At 39.5% G+C, this 17,267-nt stretch overlaps 1 protein-coding gene across 1 annotated transcript in view; it reads left to right on the plus strand.

The window, feature by feature from the left end:
* Positions 1-8,195, plus strand: part of LOC124718925 (alkylglycerol monooxygenase-like) — a 192,973-nt gene extending 184,778 nt beyond the window's left edge. The window contains exon 9 of the mRNA XM_047244579.1: positions 5,659-8,195. Within this exon, the coding sequence (XP_047100535.1) occupies positions 5,659-5,925 (267 nt within the window). The 3' untranslated portion in view covers positions 5,926-8,195. The remainder of the gene's footprint in view (positions 1-5,658) is intronic.
* The last annotated feature ends 9,072 nt before the right edge of the window (positions 8,196-17,267 follow it).

Consider the following 17,267-nt stretch of genomic DNA (forward strand, 5'->3'; position numbering starts at 1 on the left):
GCGAGTAGTCACATGTTGAGAGGTTGGGGCTTCAGACAACTGTAACTGGTAATGGAAGTGATTCACAGCCAGTCCAGGTTCCTGAGAAAATATCACGAAGATATTCCTGGACCAAAATGGGCAGGCGCATCATCTCACTGAAACCAGTGGTCCTCTGAGTCCTTGCTCTTCCAAATGAAAGATGAACAAATTGACGTTGACTGGCAGTACTATTTAAAAAAAAATTCGTCTGCCATCCAAAACAGCCTGTAACATAAAGCAGGAAATATTGCTATCCACTTTATCATAAAAAATATGGATTTTGTTTGACTAAAATAACGTTAAATAACCGGAAACTCCGGTAAATGGCACATTCTTGCTAAAGATCTCTTTGTCACACTTAATTTTAAACAATTTTTCGACAAAATTCTGAACACTTGTGGGTCGACATGCACCTAATTTAGGTACTATTTGTATTCTTTGTGCAAAGACTGGGGCACAACCAGTTTCACTGACCTTTTTCGTGTCAATTTCAGTGGTGAATTTTCCACAGATGCTGCGATTTCTCTGCATTGTTTCTTTCTTGTCCACGCCTCCCTCTCTCCCTCTCCCCCACTTCTCAGTTTATCTTTTGCACTACCAGTAGCAACTTGTGTTTCGTGCAATATGGCTTCTTTCTGGTCCCAACAGTGGGCCTGGTTCTGTGCATGCCAATGTACATGCATGCATTTCTGAAGGAACATTACATCACACTTCAGAACAACACGGGCACTGCAATACCGTTCTTATCTACCGACTTCAGGCAAGGGACTTTCAATTAAAATGTCTCTCCTGTACAGGAATCTACATAATGAATGTAACAGTACAACTTGTAGAAACATAGTTGGCGACATATGGGAATTTGGATCTGGTCATGAAGTGTGCTCGGACAACCTAATAGTACGGCGACCACTCGCGTTAGCTGGGAAATCCGAGGGTCTGCTATTTTCAAACGCACACCCCACTTCATTGCTCTACTGGATTCATGTGTAGACTGTCACAGCTTCCTGAATTTCAATTCATGTGAGCTATTGGTGTATGTGAAAGTTTTCTTTGCTGTTATTCTATGTGTACATTAGGATTTGTCTATACATGGATCTACATCTGTCTGGACATGAATGCAAATCTATCAAAATGTAGATTTAGACCCAAGTAGATGTAGACCTTACCTAACTGTAGGGGACTATACACATATAAACAGAAGTAAATTATCTAGATATAGGTTCGATGAGATTTGGCTCTATATGTATCGAGATGTGGTTTGTGGTTGTAGACCTGTGTAGAGGTAAATTTAGATTCATGTAGATGTCTAATGCAGTATTGCCTAAAAGAAGCTGCTTAAATGAGTCGGATCTTGCTATCAAAGAGATGCAAAGATCGGCAACTTGCTTTAAATGTATAGAAATGTAAAATTGTGGACTCCACAACATGAAAAAAATGTAGTATCCTACGATTATAACATCAATGAGTCACAAATGGAATCGGCCAATTCATACAAATATCTGAGTATAATACTTTCTTGTGATACGATGCGTAACGATCACATAGGGTCAGTCATGGACAAAGCAAATGGTAGACTCAATTTATTGGAAAAATGCAGTCAACAAAGGAGATTGCGTACAAATCATTCATGCGATCCATTCTAGAATATTGCTCGAGTGTGTTGGACCTGTACCAATATGTCTAACAGAGGATATGGACTGTATACATAGAGGGCAGCACGAATACTCACTGGTTTGTCTGGCCCACAGGAGAGTGTCAGAGTGATACTCAAGAAACTGGCCTGGCAGACTCTTAAAGATAGACATAAGGATCTGGCCTTAAATGATGACTCTAGGCATTGTACTACCGTACCGTACATGTCGCTCACATAGGGATCATGACAAGATTAATTACAGCATTTGAACAATTACTGTTTCGTGCATTCCATACGTGAATGGAAGTGGAAGAAACCCTGATAACTAGTACATAACCTCTGCCATTCACTTCACAGTGGTTCACAAATCCAACTCAGTCTCTGGGTACTGAAGATCAATGGCAAGCAGTACAGCACATAATGGAAGAAGCAATCGGGTGGTGGCAGACGGTAAAGTGGGGCTTGTGAGAGTGTATGAGACAAGGTGGAGAGAGGCCTGCAGAGAGGGAGGGGTGGTTGACAGAAAAGATAAGTAGCAAGACTGTGGGTGCACTGGCAGGATGGAAGGCTGTCTGGCACTGGAATGGGGACGGAGATGGGGCTAAATGGGTAAGGACAATGATCAATGAAGGTTGAGGCCAGGAGGGTTGCGGGAAATTCAAAAATAGCTGATGTTTGTGAGAATGTTTGTGAGAAGGATCGAGATGGCACAGGCTCTGAAGCAGTCACTGAAATGAAGAACACCATGTTGGGCGGCATTCTCAGCAATGGGGTGATCCAACAGCTTGTCCATGCCAATTCATGTGGACAGACAGCTTGTTGGTTGTCGTTCCCAAGTAAAATGAAGCACAGTGGTTGCAGCTTTGCTTGTAATTCACATAACTTTTTTCACAGGCAGCACGGCCTTTGAGCAGATTGGTGATGATGTTTGTGACCAGACTGGAGTAGGTGGTGGGAAGATGTATGGGCAGGAGAAGTGAACTGAGTCTGGCTGGATTTAACATTGGTATTTTATTGAGTCTGATTGGTAGGGTTTGTGGCAAGAGAGTGTTTCCACTGTAGGGACCAGGAGGAGGAGAGAAGGTCTTCAAAAAGTCATGCATGATTGAATTTGGGAGTGGGGTAAAGGGTGAAGCCTTTAGGAAGGGGCTGATACATTTGCAGGGCTAAGGCGTATGGAGGAAAAGCTCACGACTGTGTTTGCAGTCAGTTTATATGCTGAATTTGGGATGGTGGTGGTAAATGTACTAGGTTTGTGAGACATGGTTTGTCAGCTGTGAGGGATGTGGGTTTGGAGGTGGTGGACACTAGTAGTCCAAGGCATGAAGAATAAGTGAACAGGCTGGAGAGTAATTTGAGGTGGCATTGTGCGTGTTGCTCTAGTTCCTGGAGGGCAAGAGTTTCAATGTGTGATGTGAGATCCAGGAATTAGGATGGAGAAGAGGTATTGCAAGGGCGTTTGAGCCTGCTCGACTTGGTTCTGCAGGACTAAGTTGATGGGGGTTACAGGACTAAGTTGATGGGGGGTTAGTGACTGACGTAATCTGAACAGATGGACGTCATTGTTGCAACCCGAGAAGGGAAATTTGATGGCGAGGATGTTTGATCAGATTCCATGAGCCAAATAACAACGCAGAACAATATGCGGGACTGTGTTGTGGCTAGTGATAAGGAAACTTTCCTGTATTGGCACAGGTGGAAGGAGCAATAACATGAGAAAATACGCAAGAGTGATGCAAGAAGAGTGATCAGTTTGAAAGTACAGAATTAATGATAAGGCGGGAATTAATGTGGGTCATAAAATGCTACACTAACAATCAGTGCGACCTTGTAGCAGTCTGTTGTATGCGGCCAAGACGGTTGATACAGCGGCCTGTTAGTAGGGCATACAGTGCAGTTTGTGAGGCAACAAGAGAGATAAAGTAAGCTAGAGAGAGGACGACAGACACTGACTATAGCAATACATTAGAAAATAGTTGCAAAGGAAAACATCACACTCCCACAAGCAGCACTTTACCATCCCCTCACCCCTATCCTGCTTTAGCCACCTCCTCACCCCCATCACCTGGATGCTTCTCCCATCATGCGCTCCTACTCGCAGTCTTGCTTCAGTAGCCAGAGGCTGTGATCATGTGTGAGTTGCGTTTGTGTGCATTGTTACATTCCAACCTGGATTTTCCATTGTTTGATTTTCCTGATGAGCTTTCTTCCATCCCATAACCCTGTGCTGTTTTCCTTTCTTACTGTTTTCCAATGCATTACTATACTCAGTGGCCATCCTTGTTTTTCTTCTTTCCTGTGTTTCTCTTGTCACCTTACAGACTGCACTGCACACTCTACTTACGAGCCATACTGTATCAACTGCCTCGGTTGCACTCAACAGATGGCTACAAGGCTGTCCCGATCGTTGGTGCAGCATTTCATGGCCCACATTACTCCCGCCTATATCATTAATCCTGTACCTTCAAAATAATCACTCTTGCGTATTTTCTAATGTTATTTCCTGTACCTTCCTCTGCCACAGGAACTTTTATCTCACTCATCAAACCCTTCCTCCCTAACTACTCCTCCTCCTCCTCCTCCTCCTCCTCCTCCTCCTCCTCTCTATTCCACTTTGCACCTACTAACCTCCCCTAACCTAGTCACACCAGATGTCCCCCTACTTCACACTTATCCACCCACAGATATCTCTTAATTTTTTTCTCTTTGATCTCATTGAAATGATAATTAAATCAAGACCTTACACTGTCGACAGGCGTGGATATACATCAATGGGGACGGTTGAAAATGTGTGCCCCGACTGGGACTCAAACCCAGGATCTCCTGTTTACATGGCAGATGCTCTTTACCCCTTGCACGCTTCCCAAGAGACTCACATTCCCAAATTAATGTCCACACACTACATTCGTAGTACCCCTGCCCATTACACTCATTAGTGGCCACTGCCCTGCAGTGGAAACACTCTTTTGCCACATACCCTATCAATTGAACCCAACCTCAGTTCCCTTCTCCATCCAATTGTGATACACAACCACTGCCTCCCCCCCCCCCCACCCCCCCACCCCCGATCAATTATCCAGAACTTTTTTTTTTTACCTTGAACCTTGCCTTAACATTATTCCCCAAGCGCGGCGCAGGGGCGTTACATTGTATTGGCTGATGTCGTTTGACATCTATCCTACCTCTATGGCCTGATTCAAGCCTCATTCAAGTGTCTGTGAGTGCTAGATCAGTGTCGTTGAGTACACATTTGCAGAATATACTGACATGATCCTTCTGTATGACAAAAAGCTCACATTAATGGAAGAGCTACTCATTGCATTTATAAAATTCTCTTTTCATCACAATTATGCAATGGCTTTGAGTAAGGGGTACTTTCACCATCAACAAGCATGACTGTAGTGCTTCAAAGAGGCCGTAATGTATCACGTTGAAGAGAATCTGTAACGAGTACATGAGCAATTGCATGTGCAATGAATGTTGCTCCCAGCACCATGTGGGATGTTGTGGATGACCAACAACTACATGCTTACCACCTCCAACAATCACAGACATGTACATGAGGCTCCAACCAGGTGAGAAAGCTAAGATACATGTCCAATATATCAGGCAATCTGTCACAGGCATCCCCATCATGACTACCCTGTTCCAAACCTACCTAACAAACAAGTTTCCAAACATCTGTAGCATGGAAACGGTATGTTTCCAGGGTCCTGTTCAAAATATTGTGTACTCACTCCCCTCTATAAGTACCAGAAGTTTGTACAGGGAATTTCTGAAAAATCCTCTAGATGTTGTTTGTACATTCATATACACACTCTCGATATAGTCCTACATCTGCCTAGAGGTAGAGCTAGACCTTTCTTGACGCACACTTACTTTATCTAAACACGATCTCTATCTACCACGATGTAGGTGTAGTTGGAACTGTAGCTGAAGTAGTAGATGTAGATCTGTAGCTACAATTGTGTGTGCAAGCCAGTGAGTGCCTATTTTGTCCTCAGGGTATGAGCCCCGCAGTGGTGCTGTTGTTTGTGGCGTACGTGCTTGCGTCACTGACCGCTATCGGGCTGCTGTTTGACAACAGCCCACATGCGAGCTTGCTGGAGCTGGTGCGCTGCCTCGCCTTCTTGGCCTATGTCCAGGGCTCGGGCCTGCACGTGACTGGCGGACCTCGTGTCTCAGTCCTGCAGTCCTTCTTCCTACTCTCATCCTGCTTCTGGCTGCTCAAGGGCTTGCGCGTGCTGCACATCGAGAGCAAGGCGCAGTGAGCTAGCGAGCAGTTGGCTAGCTCTAGCACATGCAGTGCCCGCTCGTCCGCCGTCAAGAGTGCTCCGGCACCTACCTTAGTGTAGTGTAGTGTTGTATAGTATCGTATCGATGCCTGCCGTGCTGCTGCTGAGGGGTACAGCTCCCGACCAACAGTGGTATGGCAACTGCCCTCCACCTGTGATACTTTACATCACAACATGGCGCCCCACAGGTCTTGTGGCAAGTAACGAAGAAAGGTTTAAAACTGTGTGCTGGACAGGGACTTCAACTTGGGCCATTTTGCAGGCAGCTGAGCTACCTGGGCACAAGCCACTTGTATTCTTCCACCACTTCTCCCTTACCTTAAAATTGCTAAAATACGAGTCCATAATGGTTTTATGTGGCACAGAGACAGTGATTCATCTTATGAACAAAAGTCCATCACCTGCCTGTATTTCAGTGTTCCAGGTTTTAATAAGTGTTTCACAGTGAAATCCCCTTCATCAGTGTTTCCAAAATTCACTTGAGGTTTTTCATTGTAACCTGGTGGATTTTATGTTACTTGAATAAAATATATATTACAACACCTGTACATAATAACATCATATGAGGAAAGTCAAATGAAAAATATAAATATTTTTAAAATACGGAATCCGTTTATTGCGTTCGTGCCTAAGTATCAGTGCATCTCACTGCTAAGCGAGGAGTGGGTCCAATTTCTGATAAAGACACTAATTATTTCCTTAGTGAGAGTACCAGAGAGGGGTACACTCACTGTGGGGGCAACTGAGGAGCTATTTGAGGGAGAAGTAGCCACTTCAAGGTCTCTACTCCACTTGGATCAAATGGCTCTGAGCACTATAGGACTTAACATCTGAGGTCATCGGTCCCCTAGAACTTAGTAGTACTTAAACCTAACTAACCTAAGGACATCACACACATCCATGCCCGAGGCAGGATTCGAACCTGTGACCGTAGCAGTCGGGCAGTTCCGGACTGAAGCGCCTAGAACCCCTCGGCCACCGCAGCCGGCTATACTCCACTTGTCTGTGTTAAATGGGTGCTGTGAGCTGAGACAAAAAGTCAGAAACATGCCCACACCTCTCTTACCTCCCTGCCACACAAGCTGATGCTGTATGCATACAGTACATACACAGCTCACCTAGACTGTGACTGCTACTCTTTCCCTGTAATTGTACTAGATTTCACAGCTATTAGTATATTTCACAGACTTTACCTAGCCAATGAGCAAAAACTGATACAAGCAGCTCCACAATTTGCTGTAACTGTCTGTCTTGCCCCTAGAGCACACAGTGAGTTGCCCAGAACTGGCAGGCAATATACTTGGAGACTGAAGAATATTTTGACTGCAATTTTCACAGTGTCTGTTCCAATAGAACTGCAATCCCAGCAATGTAAACATTACAGCATACAGTGTAATAATTTGAGCTTATTTCTAATCAGGGTAACTTTTTTAAAGAAAGGTTTTTGTAAATATATTTTATAATAAAGTGCTGCAATACCTGGACAGTATTCTTATGAGACAGAGCTTCTTAAAAGATATGTGGCTATATCACATTAATGTTATTTCTGTGGGTCTTTCTACAATGAGCTACTAATCAATATCTTCCAACCATTAGAGGTGAATGTTCATTTTGTTACTTAAAATAGTTACGGTGCTGTCCAGAAGAATTTCAGTGCTGTCTGAATGTACATGATCTTTGCTCTTTCTATTCTCTACATGTTTACAAGGGTGTAAGAGTAAAAGTGCCATGCCGCTCATGCTTGCGAAGTAAGCTGTAGGTCTGTAAACATTGCAAGACCTGATACATGTACTTACTACTGGAACATATAACTACACAATAGCAACTTATTACTATCTTGTTTTAATCAGGATATCTTCTGCTCAATGTAACTCTTAACACCCAAACTTTGACTGACTAGTGTATTTTAGAGTGCCTGCCACAGCAGTATGCAAGCATGGGCTGCCTTAGTGTTAATTTTCAAACAATTTAGCTACAGTAAGAATCAGTATTTGCATTTCCATTCTGTGGGCTATTCCCAGGCCCTTGACTGAAGAAACATTTTTTCACGCATCCCATATTACACGGTCATTGTAAAAATGTACAACAGTAACAATCAAAGACATTATGCTCACATTTCAGTTACACAGTATTCTTGAAATGTCATAGTTCAATATCATATAATTTATTTAATCACCACTTTTGTGTTCTTCAATTGTATATAACTTTTGATGTATGATATATTGTGTCTCTTTATACTGTATGTTTGGAATAAAATTATTGCTTTATAACAATTTTATTGCATACACTATCATTCTTCCTTCCTTCCTGTCATTCACACATAGTATTCTGTAAAGCCAATCACGAAGTTGAGGATGTGCATCGAGTCAACTTCTACATTAACAGGCAGAAGCAACCACTTCTGTAAAGTATACTAACAACAAATTATGACTAACACTAGTCTGGTGCAATAACAAGGGAAGTCACATTTACACACTTTCAAGTAAAACACAAAACACTGTAAACCAATTGGGGGTGAGGGGAGAGACTGATCGGTCTTGTCTTTTCCCAGCTTTTATTCAGGCCAGCAGCACACTGTACTATCTTATTACATAAACAAAAATTTACAATGATACTCACTGAATTACAAAAAAAAATTACACTTGATTTGTACCAAACATAGTTGTATGATGTCAAATAAATAAAGTTCCTCTGCCAGTTAAACCTGGGAAATATTAAGTTTTCCCTTAGGAAACAAAAAGCTTCTCATTATCAGCACTTATTGCCAGCCAAAACAGCTTTTTTATGTAGAACGAGGAGTCTTAAATAGATATTGTATAACATAACCACGCACCAGAATCTACAAGTGTTTGGTGCAATGAGAAGGCCCCAAACTCCTGACATTGAAAAGTCTATTTCCTTTGTTATTGTGTGTTCATGCCATGGGCAGGTGTCATTCTTCTTACATACCATCCAGCAGCGGACATACCTGGTTATTGCACCAATGCCTTCAATTATGGTAATTACTTCTATAATACTTTAGTTGTTTTTCTGTAATATACACATATAATTTTGAAAAAACACACCCTTCTCCTATACTATACAGTTCCTGTTTTTATGAAATACTTTAACAAAGTATTAATGTAACTTTACAACATACCGTTATCAGCTGCCTATACAGGCTGATTCAGCTGTCCCTACCAATAGATTTTATGCAACTCACAAAACTTTCAAAAACCGTTAATGAGAGTTTTGTATTCTCTTGCTTGCAATGCGAAAACTGTTAGTCCTATAGAAAAAAATTAACAGGACTTTTTTGTAGGAAATTTTATGTAGTTAACTTTTGTACTTGCATAGGTTTTTGCTGGAGGCCACAGTTTTCAAGAAAAACTCATTTGAAGGTAACTTTTATACATTTTTCTTGAATAATTAAAAAACTCTAGCGTCTCGCGAAAATGTATCCCTGTACAAAATGCAACGACATTAAATTTCTTACAAAAAAAGTCATGTTAATTTTATCTACAGGATTAATAGTTTGCACATAGTGAGAGAGAATATGAAGCTCTTTCATGTGGTGTTTAAAGTCACTGTGGATTGCATAAAACCCAGTGGCAGACGCAGGTGAATCATCGTGTATTTAGTAAAGCCAAGATCTATCCAACACAATTATGTGGAATTTACATTCTTGAATATAAGTATTGTGATAAATTGTAGAGTTCAGTGGCTAATGAGATATTCTTTTACTCCGTTCATCGCTATCTGTAGATTTTCAATTTACTGACTAATGTCTAGCTGTTTTAGACTTTTGCACAAGAATATAAAAACTCCAGTCTGAACTTGAGACTGGGATGCGTAGCCTATATGGAAATTGTTTACTTCTAATATTGTGAAACTGAATGGGAGAGTTCATTCTAAATTAAATCATATTATTAAGGAGTAATATACATTCTAAGGAGCAAAAATAAATAAAATAAACAAACCAAATGCACCATGCAACAATTATCTGAATGGGACAGAAATCAGTAGATATGATGATAAACATGTACAGGCAACCAAATGATAACAATTAACTTAAAATAATATGATTTATTCAAGAGAAATAACTTCAAAAAAATTGAAGCAAGTATTCAGTTACAACAGTTGTGGGTCAGCTTACTTCAGAAGAGGATGCAAAAGCTCTATGACACCCTTCGCAACTGAATTGGTGCGTATGTTCAGGTCGTAGAGGATGCTACATCATACTGATAAGTGGGACCTTACTGTCAAGTTCTTTATGAATTTGACTATTTTGTAATCAAATAACTCTTTATAACATCACATACCTCATCACTCTGAAGTTCCATTTTGTTTCCTCCTCCTCTTCTGGGTGCTTCAATTTTTTTATCAGGCTGTCTTTTTTCCCTCATTTGACCTGCATATTACCACCTTTGTCGCTGCTGTTTCCACTTACAGCCATAACTTCACACATCTCAACACTGAACACTGTGTCACTGTCAGAAATGTGTGGTTCACAAATTCTTAAATAGATGTTCTGTGATGAGCTTTTACCACTTCTTCCCATACTTTCTGATATATATCAGTACTTGGGTGTGCCATGTGATGAGAAAAAAGTATTAGAAATAAGACAATTTTCTAGTTAAAAAATAAGATGAGAGTACAAAAGTTCTACAATGTATGAGCTCCCACACTATCAAAAGAGAGAGGCCAGCAAATAATGCTACAAGTGATAGGTAGACCTGCATAATACATTTTTTGTTGTTGGCTTCTTTCTTTCTTTCATTCTGTTCCACCAAGTCCATCAAAAAGAACTTTCAGGGCCACTTAACAAGTTGAGGTATACATTAATAGAAGATGAGTAAATCATAGAAACTTACAAACAAAATCTTTTAATAGTCAAAATCGCAAGTGAATAACATTGACTAGTTTCAACTGATTAAACAGCCATCTTCAGTTCTGGAATAATACCACATAACTGCACTACGTTAGAGTACCAGAAGTGATTGCACCAACTGTAATAATCCAAGCAAAAGGTCAGTTACATACGCATTATAAACACACATATAGAGTCTGCTCACGAAATGAGGCTAAGACACACAGCATGCGCCACAACTGTGACGCAGGTTGTTAACACCATAGATATGTTCCTCACGTTGGAGTGTCTTGAAACAGCCTGACACACAGACATGATGTCAGTTCTATGCCAGGCTATGTTCAAGTCGACTCCTGGTCCACGGTAAGCAGTGAGAACGGTATCGTGTCAGGTGACGACAAAGTTAGAGACAATCAGTTAGATTCTTCAAGTTAATTAGCAAATTCTTGCATATAGTTGTGAAATGTGTCTTTCAACAGTGCTATGGGAAAGGGTTTCCTCTGAACAGCACTTCGAGTTGTATTACCAATGACAGTCTATTTCATCAGAAGTGTTAGACTGTGTAATTTTTCTGGCTTTGCAACCATCATATTTTGCTACAAGAAGCTCTTGTTAGAGCAGTTGAGAAGACAGCAGGACAAGATGACGTAATGTGGCGTGAAGTACCAATGACAGATGATTTGTTCAGTACAGTTATTGTGAGAAAGACCACCCAAATTGTCTTACTTCTCCATGATTGGCTGCTGCGTTTGGAAGGTGTGGGCCAAAATGGTAATCTTCTATTATTAATATTAGAAAAACTAAAGGTGTATTTACTTGAATTTCAAATTAAAGCATCTCTCAATAGTGTGCTATCATTCCATTATTTCACACGTATTAATAACCAGAAGAATAATAAACAACTGCGAAACAAAAAGGCAGACAAAGCACTTCGATGATATTCAGATCGCACCTGACTTGGATGGTGGGCAAAGTAGTTCAGCTGTAAGATCAAAGCTGGTTCAGCAATGTCAGAGGACAAACATGTCTGCTGTGGTCAGTGTGAGTAGATTTCATTAGTGATAATGGTTTGTAAAAAAAGAGCTGGTTCGGCAGTCTCGGAGGATGGCCAACTGTCTGCTGCGGTATCAGCTAAGTCTTAACTTGTAATGTCTAATTTGTGAATGTGAAAGCTGTAATTACGGAAATATGTTGTTTATTAATTTGTTGAAGAACAGAAATTATTTGTGACTCTAAAGTGGAATTTAATTGTGCAATTTCTCGTGTTCTGCTAATAAAAAGCAAGTTGCACCCCGAATAAACAAACTAATTAAAAAATTTAATTATTTCTAAAATAACAGTTCCTCACTTGAAGAGTTTCTTACAGCCTTAAGATAATGGATGCACGACATTGCGCTGTTTTCTACAGAGGGACAACAACTACAGAATAATGCAAGTTGGTGAATATTTACTAGACCTTACGCAGGGCGGTGGAAGCAAATAGGTACCTCACATGTACTGCAATCTCAGTACAAATGAGGTCAATCACACACCATCTGTGGTAACACAGAGGAGGTGTGAAGAAGAGAAATATTTTTGAGTGGAAGGGTTTGTGATATGCACATATGAGGGCTGTTCAAAAAATAAGGTGACTTTTCAAACTGAGAGGGAAATGTACATTCAGTTACCAATTTTGTTGTTGTTGTTGTTGTTGTGTTGGTACAGATGCCCCTAACGTATGTTCAGTTTCAAGTGTACAACATACATCATTGGACATGTTTTAGTGTGCTCGGCAATTTTTTATTATTATAAAAGATGGAGCAAAGAATTTGCATCACATTTTGTGTGAAATATGGAATCAATTGCTCTAAAGCACTTGAAATGTTGACAGTGGCATATGGTGAGACTCTGATTTAAGCAAGAAAAAAAATGTTTACAAGTGGCACAGGCTTTTCCAAGATGGCCAATGATGAACCTCACTCTGGACGCCCCAGCACGTCAACAACAGATGATAATGTCAAAGCTGTGAAGAAAATTGTTTTGGAAAATTGTCGAATTACCGTAAGGAAGTTGTAGAGGATGTTGGCATATCGGTCAGCTCGTGTCACGCAATTTTTTCAGATGTTTTCGGCATGAGACGAGTGTCAGTGAAGTTTGTTCCAAAACTTCTCAATTTTGAACAGAATGAGCATCGCTGAGGAGCTCTTGAATGACATAAATGATCATCCTGATTTGCTCAAAAGAATCATAACTGGTGACAAAATATGGGTTTACAGTTATGACATAGTTACTGGTGTCCTTTCTGCGTGCTATACGAGATTGGAATAATAGAGAATTGTGAAGGTGGTTCGGTGAACCCTCTGCCAGGCACTTAATGTGATTTGCAGAGTATCCATGTAGAAGTAGAAACCAAAGCCTGATCATCCCAATGGAAGCATCCCAGAGAGCCAAGACTGTAAACAGCAGGCCAAGTTTGATCAAATGTTGAAGTTTTGCTCACTGTCCCCCCTTCCCCCAATTACTGTGGCATACTGCACCATGAATTTTTGCCTCAAGGTCATACAGTCAATATGGAGTATTAGATTAGATTAGATTAGATTTACTTCATTCCAATTGATCCGTAGTGAGGAGGTCCTCCTGGATGTGGAACATGTCAGAAAAACAACAATACATGACAAATATTTACAACTAAAACAAATAAGCTAATGTACCATTCCACAGGTCCCAAGTGGAATGATCGTCATTTTTAATGAACACTAAGAGTCATTTTACAAATACTAATGCACTGAATTTAAAATAAAAAACGTTTTTTATTTATTTATAAGGTAATAAACATGTAATACAACTACTGTAATAGTTATTTACAATGAACACATTACTGTACTGAAATGGTGCAGAAGTTAGATTATACTTACACACACACACACACACACACACACACACACACACACACACACACACACACAAATATTCAGTGAACACATTACTGCACTGAAATTGTGCAGAAGTTATGTTGTACTTATATACAAATCAGTTGGTTTTACTAAGAAATTCATCAATGGAGTAGAAGGAGTTGGCCACCAATAAATCCTTTAGGCTTCTCTTAAACTGAATTTCATTGGTTGTTAAGCTTTTTATGGCTGCTGGCAAGTTATTGAAAATGTGTGTTCCTGAATAATGCACACCTTTTTGTACAAGACTAAGTGACTTTAAATTCTTGTGAAGATTATTCTTATTTCTAGTATTGATTCCATGAATTGAGCTGTTGGTTTGAAAAAGTGATATATTTTTAATGACAAATTTCATTAAGGAATAAATATACTGGGAAGCTGTAGTTAGTATCCCTAGTTCCCTAAACAGGCTTCTGCAGGATGTTCTTGAGTTCACACCACATATAATTCTTACTGCACGTTTTTGTGCCCGGAAAACTTTAGCTTGGCTTGATGAATTACCCCAAAAAATAATCCCATATGACATTATGGAATGAAAGTAAGCATAGTATGCCAGCTTTTTCATTTTTATATCCCCTACGTCTGACAAAATTCGCATTGCAAACAGAGATTTGTTAAGACGCTTCAGCAGTTCTGTGGTGTGCTCCTCCCAATTGAATTTATTATCAAGCTGTAATCCCAAGAATTTAACACTGTCCACTTCTTCTATCTTCTTGTCATCATATGTTAGACATATACTCTTGGGACACCCCTTACAAGTTCTGAACTGCATGTAGTGTGTTTTTTCAAAGTTTAGTGACAAAGAATTGGCTAGGAACCAGTGATTAATGTCCACAAATATTTTATTGGCTGATCTTTCTAAGACTACACTTGATTTGCTATTTATTGCAATGTTTGTATCATCGGCAAACAAAACAAACTTGGCATCTGGTAATGTTACTGATGAAAGGTCATTGATATACACAAGAAAAAGTAAGGGCCCCAAAATGGAACCTTGTGGGACCCCACATGTAATTAGTTCCCAGTTGGATGATGCCTGATAGACATGTATCAAGCTCTTTCCTAATAACACCCTTTGTTTCCTGCCAGAGATATAAGATTTGAACCATTTTGCAGCATTTCCTGTTACACTATAATATTCTAGTTTACTTAAAAGGATATTGTGATTTACACAGTCAAATGCCTTTGATAGATCACAAAATATACCAGTTGCCTGCAATTTTTTGTCTAATGAATTAAGCACATTTTCACTGTAAGTGAAGATAGCCTTCTCAATATCAGAACCTTTTAGAAATCCAAACTGTGACTTTGACAGTATGTTATTTGAGATAAGATGGTTATAAAGACGACGGTACATTACTTTTTCGAAAATTTTTGAGAATGCTGGTAACAGTGAAATTGGACGGAAATTTGATGCTATTTCTTTATCTCCCTTCTTAAACAGTGGCTTAACTTCAGCATATTTCAGCCATTCAGGAAATATTCCACTGATAAACGACTGGTTACACAGATAGCTTAATATGTTACTTAGCTCAGAATCACATTCTTTAATTAACTTTGTTGATATTTCATCATACCCACTAGATGTTTTTGATTTTAAAGATTTTATGATGGACATTATTTCTGTTGGGGTAGTGAGGGTCAAATTCATATTATGGAAATTACTTGAAATGTCTGGTCTAAGGTAATCCATAGCAGCATCTACCGAACCTGACAACCCCATCTTTTCAGTAACAGTTATAAAATGTTTGTTAAAAAGTTCTGCAACACTATACACATCTGTCACCAATGTATCATTTACTCTTAATGCTATTTGTTCCTCTTCATGTCTGGTCCTACCGGTCTCCTCCTTCACTATATCCCATATTGTCTTTATTTTGTTATCTGATATGACTATCTTTTCCTTGTAATATATTTGCTTTGACATCCATATTACAGTCTCTAATATTTTGCAGTATTTCTTATAATGTGCTATAGCATCAACATTGGAAATGTTTCGGATTGACAGATACAGTTTTCTTTTTGTTTTACAAGATACCCTTATTCCTCGAGTAATCCATGGCTTCTTTGTAGATTTTCCTCTAACCTTGGTAAGTTTTGGGGGAAAGCAGTGTTCAAATAAGGTAAGCACTTTATTAGCAAAAATGTTATATTTTTCATTCATGCCATGAGCACTGTAAACATCAGTCCAGTGAATGTCTCTGAGGAGTGTCCTAAAATAATCAATTTTTGGCTTACTGATTACCCTCTTGAGCTCAGATTTAACAGATTTTATATCCTGTTCAGTATTAACATTTAACAGAAGGAACTGCATGTCATGGTCTGAGAGGCCATTGGCTATTGGTTTTGTAATATAATTTTGTTCATTGGACTTTTCTATAAAGATATTATCAATGGCTGTTTGTGAGCAAGTGGCTATCCTAGTGGGGAACTTTACTGTGGGAATTAAGTTGAATGATAGTGTTACTAACTCAAATAAGTTCTTATTCGGAGAGTCTTTAAGGAAATCTACATTGAAATCACCAGCAACCACTATTTCTTTGTTTTTGGTTATTAAATGGGCCAGTACAGCTTCAAGGTGGTTTACAAACAGATTAAAGTTACCTGCAGGTGCTCGATATACACTTAATATTATGAAAGATTTTTTGTGAAAATCTAATTCTGTTGCACATGCTTCCATATGCTGTTCTAGGCAAAATTTATGAATGTCTATGTTCTTAAATTTATGACAGTTCCTGATGAATGTGGCAACTCCTCCTTTCTCCATTTCTGATCTACAAAAGTGAGATGCTAACCTAAACCCTGTAACACTTAAAAGTTCTATACCAGTGGTCACATGATGTTCAGAGAGGCAGATTATGTCAGCTGGGTTTGAAGACTCTAATTCATCTATGCATATAGTTAATTCATTAATTTTATTTCTCAGTCCTCGAATATTTTGATGCAATAAAGATAGCTGACATTTCACATTGTCTGAGTTAAAATTGGGTGGAGTTAAAATATCTGCTGACAGTTGAAAATTCTTAACCAATGGCTGTTTATGCTGATGTAATAAGCTGGAATTATGTTTTTTGATTTCTTTTTCAAACTGAAGGTTTGTCTCAGTTCTAACCTCTCTTAAAATTTGCTTTCTTTCTGTCCTCCCTACCCTAAAAAAGGGTCTTTTCTGAATCCTATAACCACTGGTATTTTACCACTCATGACAGTGCCTCCCCCCTTTAACTTTCCTGCTATTTCCCCAGCCAATTTACCCTTCCCCTTCCTGTTGAGGTGAAGGCCATGCCTAGTATAATCCCACCTACTGAGAGAATCAACATGAACCACACCAATGTGTGACCCCGCACCCGACATGAGCAGCCGTTCCAGCTCCAAATTAACTCTCTTGACAGAAGAGTTCAAATGAGGTCGGTCATGGCGCCCAAGAACAGATACAAACTCAACACTAGTATGCTTCGATGCTGATGCAATCTTCGCCAGGTCACACTCTATACTGTACCCAGGATTTCTGTCAATACTGTTACCTGCCCCACCCACTATAA

Source organism: Schistocerca piceifrons, chromosome 10 (assembly GCF_021461385.2).
Source record: "Schistocerca piceifrons isolate TAMUIC-IGC-003096 chromosome 10, iqSchPice1.1, whole genome shotgun sequence".
Taxonomy (NCBI): Eukaryota; Metazoa; Arthropoda; class Insecta; order Orthoptera; family Acrididae; genus Schistocerca; species Schistocerca piceifrons.